The sequence below is a fragment of the Gracilinanus agilis genome, chromosome 1 (assembly GCF_016433145.1).
Source record: "Gracilinanus agilis isolate LMUSP501 chromosome 1, AgileGrace, whole genome shotgun sequence".
Classification (NCBI taxonomy): Eukaryota; Metazoa; Chordata; class Mammalia; order Didelphimorphia; family Didelphidae; genus Gracilinanus; species Gracilinanus agilis.
The window spans coordinates 502,690,210-502,713,020 of NC_058130.1; the positions used below are offsets into that span (position 1 = coordinate 502,690,210).

General features: G+C 37.8%; 1 protein-coding gene across 2 annotated transcripts in view; it reads right to left on the reverse strand.

Annotated features, from left to right (window-relative positions):
- Positions 1–2,172: 2,172 nt before the first annotated feature.
- The window catches only part of MTFR1 (mitochondrial fission regulator 1), a 58,574-nt gene continuing 37,935 nt past the window's right edge, over positions 2,173–22,811 (reverse strand). For both annotated transcript variants that reach the window (XM_044666066.1, XM_044666075.1), the window contains exons 5-8: positions 7,496–7,731; positions 5,125–5,410; positions 4,437–4,605; positions 2,173–3,852 (exon numbers count right to left, since the gene is read on the reverse strand). In XM_044666066.1, coding sequence (XP_044522001.1) covers positions 3,769–3,852; positions 4,437–4,605; positions 5,125–5,410; positions 7,496–7,731 — 775 coding nt within the window. In that variant the 3' untranslated portion in view covers positions 2,173–3,768. The remainder of the gene's footprint in view (positions 3,853–4,436; positions 4,606–5,124; positions 5,411–7,495; positions 7,732–22,811) is intronic.

A 22,811-nucleotide genomic window follows, 5' to 3' on the forward strand; every position in this document is an offset into this window, starting at 1 on the left:
TTATCTTTTCCTTGTTCAAAATCCTCATCTGTGATGGGGCACTGAGCGTCCGAGGACAGAGGGGTCACTCTGCCAGTTTGGCCATTGCTCCAAGCTAGGAATGGCTTGGATAGAGAGGAATGTTAAATAAAATTGTCGGGCACACTCCAGGTTCAATGGGGTTTATTTTTTTTTTCTTTCAGCCCCACGTGTGTGTGAGCACAAACGCAGAACGGCTGTATTGTGATGACAACTTCTCGAGTTGTGCTTTGGACGAGAACAAATTGTGAACTAACATATCAGACCAGTCACGTAAATAACGGCAGCTCTCTGCTTAGTGGCACGCATTGTGTGTCCAAAGGTGCACGGTCAGACTTTAAAATAATTTCATAATATAGTTAACTGATTAAAAAAATAGAACGGGCTGCTAGTGGAAGGGGATCCAGGCTGGCTTCGAGACGGAGCCGGATGAACGTGGGTCCTTCCCACGCAGGGCCCGGCACTCTCTCTGCTCCGTGCTGGGGCGGATGGGGGTCAGGCCGTACTGGCAGGCACCCTGGGTTTGTGGAGTAACGGGGATGGGGCAGGATCTCCTCTGCTCTTCCCTGGGGCCTACGCGTGCCTTCCTCCAGTTTATTACTGATTTATAGCATGTGGTTGGCCCTGACAATAGCCACGAGGGTGGCTTCGGCGGCCATGTGTGCTGAGCGGGTACCGCACCAGACGACGGAAGAGCCGGCAGGAACAAAATCGTCCTTTAGGAAAAAGAGGTCCGCTTCACCGCCATCTCCCCAGGGAATCTAGAATGAGACTGGTGATGGAGTCCTCCATCCCAGCCTGCCGTGGGATTCCAGGATTCTAACGAAAGAAAAGAAAGCTGTGAAGTGCAGGAAGTGGGCTCTGGAGTTGCCTTTGCACTGCTGACACAAGTCTATCTTTTTTTTTTTTTTAATACTACGTATTGCTCTAAGGCAGAAGAGTGGTAAGGGTGGGCAATGGGGGTCAAATGACTTGCCCAGGGTCACACAGCTGGGAAGTATTTGAGCCCAGATTTGAGCCCAGGACCTCCCATCTCTAGGCCTGGCTCTCCATCCACTGAGTCACCCAGCTGCCCCCAAAAGGCTTATCCTAAAGAAGAGCGGGGATCACCTCCAGCCTCAGAAACTCAGACTACAAGGACTATCGTTGGTAGAAACACCCCCCCCCAGCTTCCATCCTCCTCCTTCCTTCTCCTTCTTGTCTTGAATGATCTAAGTCACTGGCTATCCCTAATTCTTTTAAGGGTCTGAGAGGTCAAAATTCTTTTCTTTTTTTAAATGTTTCCTTATTTTTTTCAAATACAGGTAGAAATACTTTTTAATGCCACATATACCCTTTGGCCAGCAATACCACTACTAGGTCTATTTTCTTGAAACTCTTATCTTCTGTCTTAGAATTGTGACTAAGTCTTGGTTCCAAGGCAAAAGAGCTGTAAGGGGTAGGCAATTAGAGTTAAATGACTTGCCCAGGGCCACACAGTTAGGAAGTATCTGAGGCCACTTCCCATCTCTAGGCCTAGCTCTCTACCTCAAGCCACCTATTTTCTTGAAATATGAAACTATTTTCTATGAAAACTATTTTCATAATAATACAAAGATTTTAATTTCTACTACAATGAAATAAGTTTAACCTAAATAAACATAAGCTCTTGGTGAAGGGAAGACCCTTAATCATTTTTATGAATGTAAAAGCATGCTGAGACCAAAAAGTTTAAGAGCTGCTGGTTGAGGACAGTCTGTGTTGTTTAGAGCAGAACTCACGGTAAATAGTTAACATTACCTAAGGCCCTTCCCAGGCTTTTTAAAATCATGCTGTTATAAAGATGTGTGTTGATAGGGGGAAGGGACTTTAATTGAAAAACTGGAAAACAAAAGGTGGATTTATCATTGGCAAAGAACTAAGCTGGGGTTCAAGAAAGCATCTTGCTAAAACCTTGTGAATGCGACTGGCAACTTCTAGGGTTTCTTAAGGAAGTTAAAACTGGATGAGATTTAAAATGGAAGTATAGTCCCTTCTGCCAATAACTTATGTTAGGGAATGCATTTCGACTTAAAATACTGATGGCCAGGAGAAAGACTGCTAGTGAAGTGACATTTGTAACGGAAGCAGAGGAATCTTGTCTATGGTGACCAATGAAAATCAACATCAGCCAGATAGAAACAAAACAGTTTGCTTTATTTGAAAATAGTAATGTCTTCAAATCTGGGCACGGGCCTAAGTTCGATACCAGTACAAATATATACCTCTCAGAAGGCCAAAATACTTATGAAAGTAGGTGCTCTGAATTTTTTTTAAAAGGGTAGCCTCTTAAAATACATAAAACAGATACAACTGTAAAATGCATGTTAACAGCATATTAAATTAAGTAGTTACAGTTCAAAATTAGATCTGAATAAAGCCCTTGAAGACCATGGCATATACATTAACAAAACTTTCTTTATAGGAGGCCATTGCCCATTTTAAAATAATTTAAAAATGAAAACTCCCTTCCACCACCTCCCCCCGCCCAAAGAAGTGCAGGATCTTCCCTTGGAGATTAGAATTTTAACTTCAATGAGTAAAAAAAAAAGTCATGGTTGAAGATTTTTTTTAGGCATTGACTCTAGCTGAGTTTGTCAAGTCGAGACAGCACTATTGGAGCTATTACGGATGTCAAGGGCTGTGAGTAGGAAATGTATCTTAAAACTGCAGAATGTAGTTAACCTTAATATCAGGGATTTCTGCTTTTTAATATTGTCCTAGGAAACAGCACAGTGCCCAATTATATACTGATTTACATGGGAAGTGACTTCCCTTCCTGCTAGATTCAACAACTCCTTACCCTACCTACTAAGTTCACTAACAACCAAACACTTTCTGAAACACTCAAGCATCATACATTTTTACAAGGATTTGTGAAATTTACATTTTTAAAAATCCTCCATTGTGTGGACATTTCAGAATTATTTACTGAACAATGAGCCATCAAAAGGGGAAAACAATACAACAATGCATTCTGGTCTTTCCAAACAAAAAGATTCTGTGTCATAAGCTAACTTGATTCCTTGCTTTCTCTGGCATCTTTTTCACTTGGTACTGGGTGACATTGAGACGAAAGAAGCCTTCAAGGTCATCCACTTCAACTTCAAAAATGAGCATTTTGACACATTTCAGCAGTAAGTGTCTTCTTGCTACTTTCTGACCTCTAACTCCCAACAAGCATGAGAGAGAAATGAGAGTTCTAAGTAAACCTGGATCTCTGTTCCAGGCAAGAAGATTCAAATCTCAAATTAAATGTTTCACTGCAACAACTTATGTTATACCAGCTGTTCCATCATTGTAGACAAAATTAATATTTAATATGAATGAAGATAACTTAACAGTACTTCATTGCCATCATCACAAACTGTTTTAAATCTGTCAAATACATGCAAATAAAACATTTGTACAGATAAATTAGTGTTTAGGAATTAAAACCTCAGAGCAATATCCACAAATGTTCTGAAATCTAAACTTTTTTTTTTAAAAGAATGGACAATTTGAACCCAAGCAACTTGGATATATTAAAACCTGTCGGAATCCATACATTCCATGAGTGGCTCCATAGACCATCTTTCAGAAAGAGAAAATAGTATTTTTGTCATGGTTTAATTTACTTTTTGGTTTCACAGGCAGCCACTGAACATAAAAGGATTTACTAAATAATGTTGATTTCTACCAGCCTTATTTAACTCTAACTAAACAACAGTTCAACAAAATAGTCTTTTCCTTCTACTTAGTGTCGACTTGGGAATGTGAGACATTTTCAATTAAAGACTTCATTTTTCCTGTAGACTTCAACATGTGTGGCCCAAACTGGAAAAGAAACAAATAGACGAGATTATTAAAGGATTATTATGGTTCAGTAACAGCAATAATTTATCCTCCATATCACATATTACATTTGATTCCTGGTAAATATTTCTGGAATAAATGTTCAAATAACTATTAATAATATTAAAATCTTAATTTAAGAAGTTAACATTGTGAACGCAAAGGGGCCTATCCTGAGAAACAATCAAAATACTCCCTGAAAACTGATGTCACTTATCCCATACCCAAATCATTTCCATTTAAGGTATCCTCCATGTCCTAGTTCAAATGTCATCTCCATGAAACCATCCCTAATCATTTCAGCCAAGTGATTTCCCCTTCCTCTGCACTCCTGTGGCATTAGTATCTGTCCCACTAAAAAAGGACATATTTATGAATTTGTGTACGTGTCAAATGAGAAAGTGCTTTGAAAACTAAAATGCTACGCAGAAGGCAGGTGGTAATATTGTATCTGGATTTCCATATCTTGGGAAGCAAGGAGATGGAGATTTATGATTAAGGGGGAGGGGCCGATAACCTTTCTCCATCACTAAAGGCACTCTGACCAGAAAGGACACAGTACCTACCAACATCGTTTCTGAGGTGGGCTTCGATTCAGACGCTGGGATAGACTTCTCCGTTTCAGGCTGGCTGTCACTTCTATACCGATAAGCGAATTTCTTTTTCAAAGCTTCTGCGATTAGAGATGCAGGATCGGCAGGGTCCACCGGTTTGGGTTTTAGGTCTTGCTCTGATCTTAAATATGGTTATAAAAAAAAAAGTCAAATTTTAATGAGCTGTAAACTCACTGGTGAGAGACCATGTCCAAGCTTTACATTCTGAACACTGCATCCAAGATGCTGGCCAAGGAAGGGTAATTTATGTGCAGCACTGAAAGAGTGAAGTCTAGGAAGGGTCAGAGAGCTACACTTCACTGAGTCTTCTTTTGGTTTATCAGATGACTATACTCTGATTCTTTGCTTTGTGAAGTTATAACATTAAAGATTTGTCGTTTAAATATGTGAAGATAACATTGTTTTAAAAATTAAAATAACCTTGATCTGAAGGTGCTCCTTCCTAGTCTCTTAAGAGGACCCATTCACTGGAATTATTTAGGCATGAAGGCACTGTCACCAAATTATTAAGAACTAAATCATAAGAGCTTGGTGCTTTGTGTAATTGAAGGAAATTTTGGGGTTCTACGAAGAGGCAAAATCTGGGGGAGAGGGAGAAAGGTAGACAAAGAACAACACATGTATATAATTCAATTTTCACCTTTTCACAGACCGAAGTTTTACATTGTTCATGTCTTTTAGGATTTCTAGCATATTTGGCACTTCAGGCTTCTTTGGGGTATTTTCTATCAAAATCTTTCCAGCACTAGTTTTCTTCTCTCTTCTCTCTTTAATCAAATCGATAGCAGATACACTTTGGTGTAGTCCTGATGAAGGAAGAGGAGGTGGTGGCGGTGGTGGTGGGGGCAGCGGTGGGGGAGGTACTGGTGGTGGTGGGGCAGCGGATGATTCGGGGACACCTGGAAGTGCAGTGGGACTTAAGCCACCTACAGAAAAAAATCACCACAACAAAGTTAATGCTATTTTGACAATGAAACATGATATTCTAGATTTATTTAAAAAAAAATTTTGAAAATAAGAATGTTTTCTTGGTATGTGACAAAGTACTGAAATCACAATATGTTTTTTGTTATCTTGGTCAAATAAGTGGAAATGTGGTTTCAGTTACTTTGTTATAAATGCCCAAATCTAGGTTACAGTAGTTTTCCATCCAACGCTTTCCAGAGTGGAAAAGTTCTGCTTTTACAGGGATACTTTTGTGATCTTGAATGTTCCAAGTTTGGATTCACACCAACAGTGATGGCAAATTGTACCATACTTACCATAGCAATTAATTCCACATAGATACTCTTTAAAATTTACTGTTTGAAAACGTGTAGTATCAAATGTTTAATGTATGCCGACACTGTTTAAGTCCACATTTAAACTGTGAACTGACTTTAAATTCTTTTTTTGCACAATTTTTAAAAGACAAATTGATGATTCATGTTAAGGCATTAAATTAAACCATTAGTGTCCAACAAAATTATGGTGGTAGAAGGGAATCCATCTAAACAACAAATATAAGACTAACCTTAAATTTATTTAACTGTAGTAGATATTATGTATACATAAACTTATGCTTTTTACACTATTTGAATGTAAGACATTAATTTAGGGTTACGGGGAAGAAAGTTCCTTAAATCAAAAGAAAGTTCTCTTCAAGATTTGGATCACATAATGTAACAAAAGCGCACATTTAGGTATAGGAACGACTGCTGGTATGCCATGCATGTCACACATAATCTCTCAATTTAAATTCACATTTGTGGCAGTTTTTCTAATTTACCAGCAGATGGAGGCAGAGCCAAACAAACAATAATTTAAAGCATTTAAAAAGCCCAAAAGACTCCAGGGAATGCTATCTAGGGCAAAGTTCATTAAATGAACAGGAGATTAAGTCATACAAAAGAAACCACCTAATGTTAAAAGTCTATTGAGTTATGTGGAAAGAAATTCCCTACACAGGCTATGGTTTTGCTGTGCTTGTGCCTTTGACTTGATGCAATTTTCTAAAGTGTAAGAGTGAAGAATATTACATGTCAATGGAGTAGGCAGTGGGGATTGGAATGCCGTATGTGGCACCTCTGCCAATGGAAAATTTCTCCCTAAGTGACCAAAAGCAGTGCAGGTACTCTCTATCATTCTCTATTTCATAGATGAGTAAAACTGAGGTTCAATGAACTGAAATGACTTGCCCGAGGTCACAGCTAAAAGGCTGGAACATGAAACTATTTGCTCTATATCTGATACTTGCCCTATTTCCAGGCTGGGTATGCAGGGAACTAATTTGAGTGTCAGAATGTGTCTCTTTGAATATATCTCTGAATACATTCCAAATTAGAATATAAATTCTTTGGAATTAGCTAGGCAGCTAGATGGAACAGGGAAGACAGAGCTGGGCCAGAAGTCTGGAAGACCTCCGAGTTCTAATCTGGCCTTATGCCCTCTAGGTGTGAGACCCCTGTGTCTGCCATGGAGATTATAACAGCATCTCCCTTCCAGAGTTGTTGCCAGGATCAAATGAGATATCTGCAAGTTGCTTATTATTAGCACAGTGCTTGGTACATGGCATTTGTGTGGGGTCCTATTAGCATGTAAACTTCTTTTGACTCCATGGAAACTTGATTCTCCAAATCCATTATGTTCTAGTGACCTAGATAGTATAATCAAAAGGTATTGACAGGGGGTAGCTGGGTGGCTCAGTGGGTTGGGAGCCAAGCTTAGAGACTAGATGATTTGGATTCAAATGTGGCCTCAGACACCTTGCATGTGTTACTCTAGGCAAGTCACTTAACCCCAATTACCTAGCACTCTTCCCCTTTTCTGCCTTGGAACCAATACTCAGTGTTGATTCTAAAAGAAAAGGTAAGGGCTTAAAAAATGGCACTGACAAAGTGCTGCTCATGTCCAAAAATACCTTTTAGCCAGTGATACACAAATCATGACATATGAACTATAAGATGACACACTTTCCTTCTACTGGTTTCTATTTCATCTGTTTAAAGCAAAGAAGTTCAAGACTCAACTACCTGAAGCAAGACTCTGCTGTTCTTGCAAAGTCACGATTTTGGCGATCTGTGCTCGGAGAGTAGCCAGTTCAAGTTCGAGGGCACTGATCTTCTGCAATGCTTCCTCATTGGCTAGAACTGTCACTGTGGGCTCTGGATCCTCCTGGGAGAAGTTTGGTAAAGAAACCTGTCTGTTTGGGAGCTTTCCAAAGAAATGAAGTTCATCTGGAGGGGCCTGCTTTGCCCCAACCTCTGTTCTGTGAAAAAACAGAAAGATAAAACAAACAGGGGTTGTCGTGGGCTTGGGAAGGCAGGATCACAAGGACACATTGTCAGTAATTGCCCTCACAAGGTCTGTGGCCCCCAAACTGCAGCAACATGAGGATGAGACAGTGAGCTAAAAAAAGAAAAATAAGTTCTTTAGTAAAAGGTTCTGAATTGGGCTCAGCAACAGGGCTGGAGAAACCAAAGTGTTGGTGAGATCAGTAGACCTATACCAATCATCAGGGGCCTGGATTGTCCGGCCAAATGGTATATAACTTTTATTAAACTCTCAGTGACCAGTAACAATCCCCCATCGATGGCCAAGCAAGGTGATCATACGGAGAATTTATGTGCCAGAGTACTCCAGCCTCTACTTCCATTACTAGGAACAAGATACCTTTTAAACTCCCCTCCCACACCCACATTTAATATCAACTACATGGGATGGTTCAGGTAACCCTAAGAGCTTCCATTTAGCCTGGCATAGACGCTCCTACTATGAATACCCAGAACAGGCATTCCTAAGAATTCATAATATCCATGTCCACAATACACATCCCTCTGATCAGATACTATACCTGAGGCCCAACCAAGGGGCTGACTTCTCCCTTCCCCTCCTTCCCTTAGACCAGGGGTCGGCAACCCTTTTTGGCCGTGAGAGCCATAAAAGCCCCATTTTTTAAAATGTAATTTCGTGAGAGCCGTACAGTGCTCACAGTGTGCGCTCCTGTAACAGCGCCTGAAAAAAATTGACTTTATGGCTCCTGCAGAAAGAGCCATATCTGGCCCTCAAAAGAGCCAGATATGGCTCGAGAGCCATACGTTGCCAACCCCAGCCTTAGAGGTTTGCCCTCCAAAGCCCCAAAAGAGAATGAGGTACTCTTTGATGTTATAGAGGGCATCGGCAGTAACCTGGCTGCCAGTATCTAGCATCCCCTGTTGTGTATTTGGGACCTTCCCCTTTCAAAGCAATAGTCATTTGGGCATATAGCCTCTGGTCCCCAAGGGTGGGGTGCGGTAGGATGGAGGTAAAGAGAAACTTTTAATTTTCCCATCAGGGAATTTATTACAAAATACCTAAATATGAACACAAAGACTTGCATGATTGTAAACAAACAGGGATATGTGTGAGGAAGGTAAGAATTAATTCAGTGAGGTGGAGCTTTTAGGAATATCCAAAACTCTGATAAGGTAGAAGGACTCTTACTGCCCTTGTCTCAGACTGATCAATCATCCATCCTCTACATTTTAAAAGCCATATCCAAGTTCCTTATGGGAGGGAATTTCATCATGTGTTGGTGGTGCAAATCATGCCTTATCCTCAGAGCACCTATTTGTGTGGACAGCCAGGAACACCCTAACTGGGCCTGAAGTAGTTTGGCCATCTGGCGTGGTGGGTTATGGGGCATAATTCCAAACAATCAAATCAGAATTCCTTATTTCATAAAGCACCTGAAAAGGGGTCTTTAACTGATTCATCTGTATTACAAGATGGAATTCCAAAACTGACAAATGTTTTAAATCACTCATTAGACAACACCATCACATTAGCTATTGTTCTAAAGTTTCAATAATTTCATTAAATTTCTTTTATAACCTCATAAGTCTCTTAATGTAAAAAGACCAAATCACTACTAAATAGAGAAAATGCAAATTAAAACAACTCTGATACCACCTCACACCTATCAGATTGGCTAACATGACCAAAAAGTAACATGATAAATGTTGGAGGGGATGTGGGAAAACTGGGACACTAATACACTGTTGACGGAACCATGAACTGACACAACCATTCTGGGGAGCAATATGGAACCATGCATAAAGGTAAATAAAACTATTCACACCCTTTGACCCGGCAATACCACTACTTGGTCTGTATCCCAAAGAGATCAGAAATAGGAAAAAGGACCTACTTGTACAAAAATATTTTTAGCAGATCTTTCTGTAGTGGCAAAGAAAGAAACCAAAGGGTTATGGAATGGCTGAATAAGCTGTGGTAGATGGTATTACCATAAAAAAGGAACTGTTGCTTATGACTGTGGATAAAAGCATGTCACTTTTTACTTTATTCCCTCATGAGTTTTTTTATACTGTATGTGTGATATGTCTTCTTTCATAGCACACAGACTATGGAAATATGGATTGCATAACAGCATTGGTATTAACCTATATCCAACTATTGACTGCCCCAGGGAGGTAGAAAGAGGGGGAGAGAATCTGAATCCCAAAATAAAGGGTAACAATTTTCAAAAATTTTAAGATTAAAAAAAAAAAAGGCCACTCCCAACTCTCTATATAAGACATTCCCCAAGAAGTAATAATGAGGAGGGAAAAGTTAGTAATATGACAGGCTTTCTAGTTCTTTTGCCACCTGCTCTGATTCCCAGTCATGATTACCTCTATTATTCTGTTTTATAGCACTCAACTCCATAGGGTTCAAGGCATTCTTCAGAGAATCATCTGGGGCAGAAAGCATAAGTTCCTCTTGTAGTCTATTAGTCCCTGCCTCCATTAACATTGATCTCTTCACTTGGGTAATCAAAAAATCCATTATGCAGTCTTCAAAATTCAATGATAAAGGAAAAAAAAAATCAGAACCTCATTTGCATGTTCTAATCGCTTAATCCTTACAGACAAGTTATGTTCTTTTCCCTTATTTTAGCTATAGTCTTTCCCCCCATGGATGCAAGTAGGAACTAGGCAGTGTTTTCAACACTTATGCTTTCCCCTAACATGTCTATCTTAATCCCATTGGATCAGTAATAACTATTCCTATTCCAAGAAGCAGATTTTCCATATAATCTAATCAAGGCCTTTGCCACTGGGAAAAAGAATCTATTTCTAACTAGCCTGTCATTGAGGGCTCTATTTCTTCCACTTCACTTCTCAATATAACAAATTAATTTAACCTTGAGGCCATTGGGAAAAAAAACAACCACATACCACCATTCTATCTCCTTCAACCAAACTCTCTTAAAACCCAAACTCTTGTTTGTAGCACCAAATGTTGTGAACTAGGCCTAAATTTAGCATTTATCAATCATAAAATCCAGTTTAACATTAAAATAATTTAATAGTTAAATTTCAGAAGCACACAACCTGGGGGCAGTTAGGTGGTTCAGTGGACTGAGAGTCAGATCTAGAGAAGGGGGAGATCCTGGGTTCAAATTTGGCCTCAGACACTTCCTGGCTGTGCAACCCTGAGTAAGTCCCTTAACTTCCATTGCTCAGCCCTTCCTGCTCTTCTGCCTTGGAATCAATAACACAGTATTGATTCTAAGATGAAAGGGAAGGATTAAAAAAAAACAAAAAACATACCATCCAAGCTGGGAAAGGGTATTAAACTACACAATACTCCTTCCTTTCCATTGATATCAAATTTAGAATTTAAAGAAGGTTATTTGTGGAGGCACTGGGAGCTTAGAAAAAGATCTAAGCATCCACCCCAAACTCTTTTAGAGTTAGGCAACCATATTTGAATGGCATAAAGATAGCATGATGGATAGAGCAGTGGAGTTGGAGTCAGAAAGAACTAACCTCAAGAACTTATTAGCTGTATGATCCTGGGCAAGTCCTGTCTCTATTTTCCCATTTGTATAATGGGGATAACAGTAGCATTATTACCCAGGATTGATGTGAGGATCAATGAAATAATAAATGTAAAGTGCTTATAGCAAGGTACCTGGTACATAAAAATATATAAATGTTATTTATTATTATAATTTTTCTTTGGCAGGGCTGAACTCACTTAAATTCTTACCACAAAGATCATCACATCCTCAGGCTTTCATGACACTCCTTTCCCCTCCTGCCTGTGTGACCACTCTTCTTAGTCTCTTCCCTCGATCTCCAGTGCTAAACACTGGCTCTGTCCTGGGTCCCCTGCCAGACAATTTCACTTGGTGATCTCTTAAGTTCCCAGAGACTCAAGTATCACCTCTGTGCAGATGATTTTCAGCCCCACTTATCTGACCCTAGCTTCTGTCCTTTAGTTTCAACTCTCCAACTGTCTACTGGATATCTTGACTTGGATGTCCTGCAGACATCTTCAACTCAACATGTCCAAAATGAATTCATTATCTTTCCCTATAAAGTCCCCTTTCTTCCAAAATTCCTTCCCTATGGAGGACTCACAACTCAGATATCTTCCTTAACCTCTCACTTTCTCTTACTCTACACAATTAGCTGCAAGTTCCTGTTGCTTTTTTCCTACCATTGTAACAGTTCTTTCCTATCCCTCATTCTATTCCCTGACAACCACCACCAGAGGCCAGGTACTTGCCACCTCACCCCCAGACTACTGAAAGCCTACTGGCTGATCTCTCTGCTTTGGATCTCCAACCCATCCTTCCCTCAGCCATCAAATTGAACTTTATCTATGCCATTCTCCTAGTCAACAAACTCCAGTGGCCAAATCAAGGATCAAGTATGGTTTCCTTTGCCATTTAAAGTCCTTCAAAACCTGACTGCTTTCTACATTTCCAGTTTGGTTACGCCTTATTTTGCCGTTCCATGGCACTGGCCTTCTTTACAATCTCTTACAATGTTCCATCTCCTGACTGCAGGCCCATCCCCTGTCTGTCCCCAATGCCTCAAACTCTCCCTTATCTTGGTCTCTTGACTTCCTTCATATCACCTAACTTTTCTGCAAGAAATCTTTCCCAGTCATCTCTCTGCTGATTATCTTCAATTTATTCTCCTCTGTCTGTTGTATAAATAGTTGTTTGCTTGTCATCACTTCCATTAGGCTGAGAGCTCCTTGAAAACAGGGACAGTTTTGTTTTGTGTTTTTTTAAGTTTCTTTTTGTGTCCTTAAGACCTGGCACATAATAGGCAATTAATAAATGTTTATTTGTTTTGACCCTCTAATAAGATCCTTAAATACACATTTTCAATCCAAACTTTTTACTGCTTTCATTCTCTTAATTCTCATATAACCTTCACAGTACTAGCAAGAAATAAGAGTCATAAGTTCAAATATTTTTGCCAAGTTTGTCTTTTTTTTTCTCAAAAGAAAGGATAAGCTGTTTAATGCTTTTAAAGAAATAAGAGACTCTTAACTGGTAGCTTTTCCACAAGCAGAATCAACTCAAAAAGTCCACTTGATTTTCATCTTGCTAACAGTTACTGTGCACAAATGTCACTAGCATTTTCCTTACATTATTGCCTCGGTAAATTCTGTTGCAAAAGATATTGCTGCAATATAAACAAGCCTAAATAAGAATATCACAAAAGGAAAAAACAAAATTGGTAAACTTTGACAATTTTAATTAATAATTTTGTAGACTAGACAATTAATTTTACTTTCATTTGAATGGTAGAAAGCTGAAAATTTTTAGTTATTCTCAAGTCCTTCTGCCTTTTAATTTCATTTAATGGCCATCATTTTTAAATGTTTTTGCAAGGGACTCTTTTTAAGGTGGCTGGTTAAAATTTAGATTTTTAAAAATCAAAATACTCTATGGGACAGCTATATTACAATTCTACAAATCTTCATTTCTTGAAGCTAAATATCCCCCCTACTTCCTTCAAATGATGCTCACTGGAGTGGTCTCCAGTTCTATCAACTTCATCTCAGTGCATTTTAGCTTGTCATTATCTTTAAAAAATGTGGTTACCAGAAATGAATACAACACTCTACTGTACTACTTATGGTGTGAAATAATCATCATTATTTAGTTAATTTTGAGCATTTTCCTGTGATTACATGATTCATGTTCTTTCCATCCCCTTCTCCCTCCCCATCCTGGAGCCAACAAGCAATTCCACTGAGTTTTACACATATCATTGTTCAAATCCTATTTCCATATGATTACTATTTGCAATAGAGTGATCATTTAAAGTCAACATCTCTGATCATATTCCCATCAAACCATGTGATCGATCATATGTTTTTCTTCTGTGTTTCTGCTCCCACAGTTCTTTCTCTGGATGTGGACAACACAGAACTTAATTTTTAGATAAGCTCTCAGTTATTATGTCTCTCTTCTTTTGTGAACTTTTTTAGTTGACAAATTAAAATGTGCTGATTTTTAATTTTGACAACAGTTATTTCCCTACAAACATCCCAACTTTATAAATGACAAAAGGCGGTTTTTTTCCCTCAGTGGTTAGCAGAATGCCTAGTACATATTAGGAACTTAATAAATGCTTGCTGACTGATTGACAAGGCAAATAGGTAATGGAAAAAGGTCATTTAAACTGAATCCATTTAAAAATGTAAACCAACATTTTATAGAGAATGAAAAAAAAATTTATGGTGACATCTTTCTTAATAAAAATATTATTTTCCCAATTATAAATAATAATAAATTTCAACATATTTTCCAAAATTATAAGATCCAAACAGTCTTCCTTCTCCCACCCCTACCCAGAGATGATAAGCAATTAGATCTGGGTCATACTTGTATTATCATGTAAAACACACTTCTATATCGGTCATTTTCATAAGCACATATTCATATAGCACCAAAACCACCAAATAAAACCATAAATACACTGAAGTGAAAGATAGTATACTTTGGTCTGCATCCATCTGACTCTAACAGTTCTTTCTCTGGAGATGGAGAGCTTTCCCTGTCATCTGTCTTTCAGGACTGTCCCAGATCACTGCATGGCTGAGAGTAGCTAAGTCATTCCCATTTGATCATTCCCTAATATTGCTGTTACTGAGTACAATGTCCTCCTCTTTGTTCTGCTTATTTCACTCTGCATCAGTTCACATAGGTCTTTCCAGTTCTTTCTGAAACGTTCCTGTTCCTCATTCCTTATAGCACAATCAGTATTCCATAACCATCGTATACCACAATTTGTTCATCCATTCCCCAAATAAGGGATACCCCTTTAGTTTCCAATTCTTTGCCACCACAAAAAGAGCAGCTATAAATATTTTTGTACCGAAGATCACTCATCAGTATATTAAGAAATAAAAGTTATCCAAGCAGCAAAAGAAAGAGGACTGGGGAGGGATAGTGGGCTATAGCATATTACCAAAAAAATAAATTGCATAGATGAGGTACAAAAAAAGGTTAGTCAAAGAAAATGTATTTGGGGAAGGGGCAGCTAGGTGGCTCAGGAAGTTGAGAGCCAGGCTCAAGGATGGGGAGATCCTGGGTTCAAATCTGACCTCAGGCACTTAGTAGCTGTATGACTCTGGGCAAGTCAATTAATCCCCATTGCCTACCACTTACTGCTCTTCTGCCTTGGAACCAATATACAGTATTGATTCTAAGATAGAAAGTAAGAGGGTTTTGTTTTTTTTTTTAACATATGAAGGAAGGATATGGGCCTTAACATAACAAGAGAAAGGAATAACTGCTAGAAAACCTATGTGGCTCCTCAATAATGCAAAGAAACATAGAGGAAAGCAAATATCTTCCAACACTGGGTAGGGAATCTTGTAGAGGTTTTTTTTTGTTTTTTTTTGTTTTGTTTTTTTGGAATCTATGAACAAGAGTGATACAGGAAGAGAAGGTGTGAATGAGCTCTGACCTGAGGAAGCACCTCCACCACTGAGATCACAGATCTACTGAAGCATCAAACCATGAGAAGGCAGAGGCATGACAGGACAGACAGTGTCTATGTTCAAGGAAACCAAGCAAAATAGAGGAGGTAGTAAGGGTTCTAGACTTTTTTTTTGGAGGGCTAGTATTTTTTCTATAGATAAAAAGATATGTTTATTTTATTTGTATCTACAAATTTTATTTTGTAATGTTTTTTCTTCTATACACTTACTCCCTTAGAGAATAATTCCTTATTTATGTGTAGCTTTATGTTTTGATTTCCACAAAAAATTCTTCATGGGTTATCTATTTTGGCCTTCACATTGAAGAGGAGAATAGTAATCAAGCAGTGCTTCTTTGTTGATTAATTTACTTAATGTGTCAGTGTATTTATGAGTGATTATTTTTCAAGAGCTTTATTTTAAAACCATCTGGACTATCAAACAATAAATGTATTTAAAACTTTAAAAAAATTCTACAAAAAATTCTGCAGACAAGAAGGAATTAAAATTGATATCTGTCCCCGGTTCTTTGCCTTCTGAATTCCTATTCTTTATCTGCCCAAAGTTTTTCTCATCTAGATATGGAACCAAGGGGTTTCTCTCCACTCATACAGCCTTCATTGCCTCTCCTCTTGATGACAACAATGCCATTCTATTTGGTCTCCCTAATTCAAGTCTTTCCCAATTCCAGTCTATGTAATACATTCTTACCAAAGTAACATTCTTGGGACAGCTAAATGATGCAGTGGATAGAGAAGTTAGCCTCAAGTCAGGAAGAAATTAGTTAAAATCTAGCCTCGGACACATTATCTGTGTGACCCTGAGCAAACCTGTTTGCCTCAACTTCTCCAACTGTAAAATGGGAGAGAATAATAGAATCTATCTGGCAGGGTTACTGTGAGGATCAAATGAGGTAACTGTAAAGTTCTCAGCACAGTGCTGGGGACATATGAGACACTATAACCCTCCCCACTTTAGAAGGTAAACTCCTTGGGAGTAGGGATTATGTTGATCTTTGTAGTTATATCTCCAGTGCATAGCACAAGGCCTGATTGGCAGATGTTTAGTATATATCTCTTGATTGACTGACTGAAAATTAACAAGTGGGATAGAACCTATATAGAATTCTGGTCTTTAAGTGGGGGTCTCTGAGGGCAGAGGGCATTACTTTATTGCTTTATTTTTTAAAACCCTTACCATCTGTCTTAGAACTGAAATGAAGTATCTGCTCCAAGGCAGAAGAGTGGTAAGGGATAGGCAATGAGGTTAAGTGACTTACTCAGGGTCACACAGCTAGGAAGGGTATGAGGCTAGATTAGAAATCAGAATCTCTCATCTCTAAGCCTGGCTCTCTATCCACTGAGCCACCTAGCTGCTCCTATTACTATTATTTTAAAAATCTTTAATTATATTCAAAAGTCCACAAGATTTAAAGACCAAATAGTGAAATGAGAGAGCAGACTATGTAATAGTTATAGCTGAAGAGATGTTATGGACTCCAGATAAACTAAGTCCACTGTGGGATACTGGAATCTTTCATTCAGTGAACAGTAGCTAAAATGCTCTTTATTTATATAAAGTGGTTACCTTAATGGATTAAATCTTCATATAAAATTATTCTGCAAACTATAGATTTCATAATCATTTAACAAATTCTTCAGAAGCCAATATGCAAAACTTTCATTTTAATAGTCAAATAGCAAGTTCTAAGATTTAGTACACTTAGTAGTTCAGAATTTGTTGTAAAATTCACATCTGAAAAATCCAGGTTCCCTTAATAGATTCCTCAACTTTAATATAGTAGAAGAGATAATTAATAAAGTTACCAGGTTTTCTGGCACTGCAAAAGAATTAAACTACCCTCTTTACATAACTCCTGAAGGAGAACATTATCCTTCTGTTCTGTTTATTTTAAATTAAGGACAAGCTCTTCTCCAACCTTGAATACCAATGTAAGAAGAAAAAACCATTAGGGCTCTTGCAAAGTTATGCAAATAACTGACAAATCTTAACAAATACTTTTGCTATATGGCTATACTGTTTTACAGACCATTGGATATAGGGCCAATGTTTCCCTTTGGGGAAACGTGTGTTGATTTGAGTATGCATCCTGGGCACATTCTGCAACACCTCCCCAACTTCTGCCAAATATAGAAAATCTTGTAGTTTAAGGACAAAGATTTTTAGAAGGTGAAACTGAAAGAAGGTGAAAGTAAGTAGCCTTAAAATAGCCAGACCTTTTCCAAACTGCTAGATAGTTTGTACAATTATATAAAAGTTCTTTTGCAACAGAAAAGTAGCTGCTATATATCTTTCCTCATTATATGTGGGACAAGATTTAAGACTGCATGCTGTTAAGTCTTAGATATGTCATCTTCCTTTGGGAAAAAATAAACAAACACATACCATCACCCACACAGACAACTGTTTTATAAAAACAGCCAACTAAATTTTCAGAAATAGAACCAATCTGTTTTACTGTCCTTAAGAATAGAGCTATTAAGATATAAATATTAAAAACAGAAAAGATATGTTTGTGTACACATATATGTACACACACAGAGAAAATTGCTATTTGCAATTTCATGTAGACTTTTTGTTATTAATTCTGGGAAATTTCAAAAAATGACAATATAACAAAGGGTACACTTATTCTAGATTAAGAAGTTAGAACAATCACAGAGTAACTATCACATTAAATACTGAGAAATGTAATTAAACTAAGAGTAGGACTATACCATTCAATGAAAAAACCAAAACACATGACTGCTACCATCAAATGCTGAGTCTAAGTACCTTTGGTTCATTCTACTTACTATAAAGTTTTCTCTTATCTACTAGGAATTGAAATTCTAGGATACTCTTGCAGTAGATAACATTAAATTAACTATCACATACTGGATAAACACCGAGAGAGGGAAAAATAATCTGATGCTTACTTTGACCATAAAGTTCCTTGAAGCTAGCAGAAAGGAGAGAAAACTCATCAATTCAATGGGATAAAATCATCTACTTGAAGGTGGGATACCAGGATCAGACTGATAGGGTCAAGAAAATACATGGGTCAGGTACTTCTGCTGAAGTTGGTTAGCAAAATGATTGTGCAAAATTCACAATGGGATTCATAATGAATTGTCTATGGATGAAGCAAAGAAAAGGAGCAATTCTATTATGGATTCATAAAAAGGGACCATTCTGTACAAGAGGGAGAAGGAAGAGGAAATTTTCTACTTTTCTGCTACTGAGACTGGGATATTTCTTCATCCAAGGTCCAGGAATAATCTATAAGGTCAGAAAAGAATAGATGTTTATCACAAAGCAGGTTTAGAAGGAATCACTCCCATGCCTTGAAAAAGGCCCAAGATTCACATAGGACTTGGAAGAGGCGCCTACCTTAACTAGACGTTTTGGAAGAGGCGCCTACCTTAACTAGACGTTTTGGTATCTTTATTTGACATCCTATTCAGATACAGGGAGGGGGAAGGTGTTTCTTAAGCTGTGTCAATTAAATTTTATCTACGTCTAAACTTCTGTTAACTTTGGATCCACAAACTACAATCTATATAAGTGATCTAGAGAGGCATAATAGTGTAGAAGTGATCTTTGAGTAAGGTATGATGAATGCCTATAGTGCACATGTCTCATGGGGCTATTGTGAAGATAAAAAAAAAGTTGAAAAAATAAAAGAAACAAAATACTTTTTATACCTTAAAGTAATATTTTAAAAAATTATCATCATCCTCTTTCTTTTGCTTTTGTGTGTCCCCTTCCCCTTTAAAAATCTAAGTTGGGGGGCAGCTGGGTAGCTCAGTGGATTGAGAGCTAGGCCTAGAGACGGGAGGTCCTAGGTTCAAATCCGGCCTCAGACACTTCCCAGCTGTGTGATCTTGGGCAAGTCACTTGACCCCCATTGCCTACCCTTACCACTCTTCCACCAAGGAACTAATACACAGAAGTTAAGGGTTTAAAAATATAAAAACAAAACAAAACAAAAAAATCTAAGTTGCTTTTGGAAAACTCCAATTGTAATTTTTTTGGTTTGCCTTTCTCTAATCAGTAGTGTTTTGGAGCATTTTTTTCATATACTTTTGATTTATATAGTGCTTTGATTTCTTCATCTTAAAACTGTCTATTCAGATCTTTTGTCCATTTATCAATTGGTAATTTTTTTTTTCTATCTCAGTTGGGAGTGAGAAGGAGAATTCTTGAGCCCCTATGGTTAGGTATGGTGGTAGCTACAATCAGAGCTTTGTAAGAGAAAACTGGGGCAGGTAAAGAGTAGGAATTGGGGATAGCTGCCATTGATCATTTCTTATCTGGGCTAACACTCTTACAAAGAGTTGCCAACATAGACAAGGTGCTTACAAAGAAAACAAAGCATATATCTTTACAAAACACTCCTAAATTCTTGAGTTTTCAAAAAGTCTTAATTAAACTACATAACAACTTGGATATTTTTTGAAAAAGAAATTCTAAATTACTGTTTGACAGTTTCAAAATAAGAGCTTTATTACTTACACTCAAATAAGTATACTGTCACTTTAAACAAATTAATTACTGTTTCTTCTTTTAAAAACACATATCCTTATGATTCTTCCAAAGCTATGCCAGTGGATCATAATAGAGTTGAGACTTCAATCATCACATGATGATGATATATGCATATCCCCTTCTCTGTCACCCTTGTGACCAATAGGGCTAAGGCCTGAGAAACAATCTTTAGCCAAGTAATAAAGCAAAGCCAAATTGCCTACCTTAAGATGAATCCATAATCTTTGCATTTATTAGCACTACATTCTAACCAAGTGAGCTATTAAACAACAACCATTTAGAATCCTAGTACAACTAGAAATGAAGCAAGGCTATGCACATCTATGAAGAAGGTATTCAGTTCAAGGCTTATAGAGAGGAAGAGAGAATGAGAATCTAGAAGTGTGCTACTGGAGTTGACTAGGAGGAGATAAAGAGTAGGGAAAAGGATTTTTAACAGTGATTGGAGGAACTTCATATTAGGAAGATCAGGATTACATAGGAGAAAAGAAGTTACGAATGATCATTTTGGGTTGTATTTGGAATTAAAGGCCTTTATGACTATTTGTATTTAAATTTTAAACCTTCCTATAGGAGTTTATACTTAGGAATGGAAATCAGTGAAATTAGGAGACTGCTCATTTGTATACAACATTTTTTTGGTTTGTGCTAGTTACTAGATCAGGGTTCATACGCAATGTCAAGGTGTTTTCTTTAATTTTATAAAAATTACAGGGAGAATAGCAAATTACAACATAGCTACAAACTATAATTGAACTTAGCAAGCAAAAAGTCACTCCTGCCTTCACTCCTGTTCTGGTTGTTAACTGGTATAGTAATAGAGTTTGTAGTTATAGTTCATCAATACAGAGAACTCCTAGATGAGGAAACTACTCCTACCAATGCATTAGTTTTACCCAGAGCAATAAAAGGTTTAGTGGTTTCATATCTAGACCTCAGACACTTCCTAGTTGTGTGACCCCAGGCAAGTCACCTAAGCCCAACTGTCTAATCATTACTGCTCTTCTGTCTTAAAATCAGTGCTAAGTATTGTATCTAAGACAGAAGGTAAGGGTTTAAAAAAAAAAAACAGGTTGAGTGGCTTTCCTTATACTGTCCTCTCCCTATCCCAGTGATTCTGAATGATGGGGGGGGGGGGAGGTGGGGAAGGGGGGGTGCTATTAACATACAGTGTTGTCAATGGCTTGCTCCCTTATATCCACACCTAACTCAACTTTTTCTTCCTTTTTCCAATGTCCAACTCCAGATCCACTTGTCCCTACTACTGTGTCCTCTGCAAAGCCTGCTCCATAATTAACAAATTTCAGCTTCCTTCTCTCTTTTCTCATTCCCTCTATCTTCTAGTGCTCACTGGGGCCTAGTTCCTTCCCAATAAGCATTGCGTCCTTCCCCTGAGTAGAGCCAGTATATGTCAGAGGTAGGACTTGGGCCCAGGTCTCCCTCACTCTGAAGTCTGTTCTCTATGCACTAGGCCATACTGACTTTCACATATCAGAATCATAATCAAATTAAATTTGCTAAAATTGCTACTGGAAAAGGTGTCAACCAACTCCTCTGCACCTCCACTTACCATTCCAGTGAATTTCCAAACCAAAATATAGTCAGGTCTGGTGTAAAGCTTCCTCAAAAACATCAATTTGTTTCAGTGCAAATGATATATTGTGGAATGATTTTAGCTTCGTAACATAAATTTTATGTTTGTTTATATGTGATTTTGTCTGAGAAAAACAATTAAAACAGAAAACTGTGCCTCTTCACAGTAACTTCACAATAACTCTTCTAATGCCAAGCAAGCTTCTTATTCTTTTCAAGGTAAGATGGCATATACTTTTTATATATTTTCTGGTGCAGAAAAAGCTGTGTGTTAGAGCTGGTCTGACCTTATCTTCTTCACTCTTCATCATGGCTGGTGTTCAGCCCTGAGGCATGCATGGACTCAACTTTGTCAGCCCAAGTCCTACAAGAACTGGGGCACAGGCTGATCAGAAGCCAAAGCCAATGATATAACCACTATTTATTAGTGTTTATGAATTTCTTTTTTTTAAAAAATTTTTAAACCCTAATAGCTTTTATATATATCCTTCTATATTAATTTTTTTTGTTACAGGGCTAGGCAATTGGGGTTAAGTGACTTGCCCAGGGTCATACACAGCTAGGAAGTGTCCAAGGTCAGATTTGAACCTAGGACCTCCTGTCTCTAGGCCTGGCTCTCAATCCACTGAGCCATCCAGCTGCCCCCTGTTTATGAATTTCTTAACCATTTTACATGTCTAAAACTTTGCTACATTTTTATTAGGTTCCAATTTTTTTAAATGTGCCACTGATGAAGTTTTTGAGTATTGTGCCTCAATTCCTTTTTTTCATTAGCCCTGTGGTTTTTATTGCTTGACATTGCATAACAAAGTGGTTGTTAGGAATGAATATGTTGAGTAACAGGAAAAGTGACTGCATTCTTCTCTGTTCAAAGGTGTGTCCATTAGAATATAAGCTTCTTGAAGCCCAGGACAGCCTTTCCTTTTGTTTTTGAATTCTCAGCTTAACACAGTGCTTGGCACACAGAATATGCTTAATACTTTTTAAAAAAAATTAACTTGTTCAAGTCTCTCAAGTCATGTGCAATTTGTTGTGTGAAGTTTTTTCTGATCCAATCTGGCCCAAACCCAGATATGTTCTCTTCCACTTTGATTTTCTTTGTACTATATTTCTTTGCACAAATACTGCATCCTTCCAATAGAATAAAAGCATAGATCATTTCAGTTTTGGCTTTGTACCTAGCAAAGTGCTCTTCATGAAGCATATATACTTGATGAACTAAAGTACCTTTTGTGACAAAATAAAACAAACAGCAAAGTTAATGGAGAATAGTACTGGGTGAAGTAGCTTAAATCCCATTATAAAGAACTCCAGAAAGATGACCTCACTTTTGCCATACGTATTTCAAATATAAATTGTATAAATGGCTGAAGGCTACTTTCAGCAAGTATGATATATCTTGGACTTTCTTCTTTTTATCTCTCA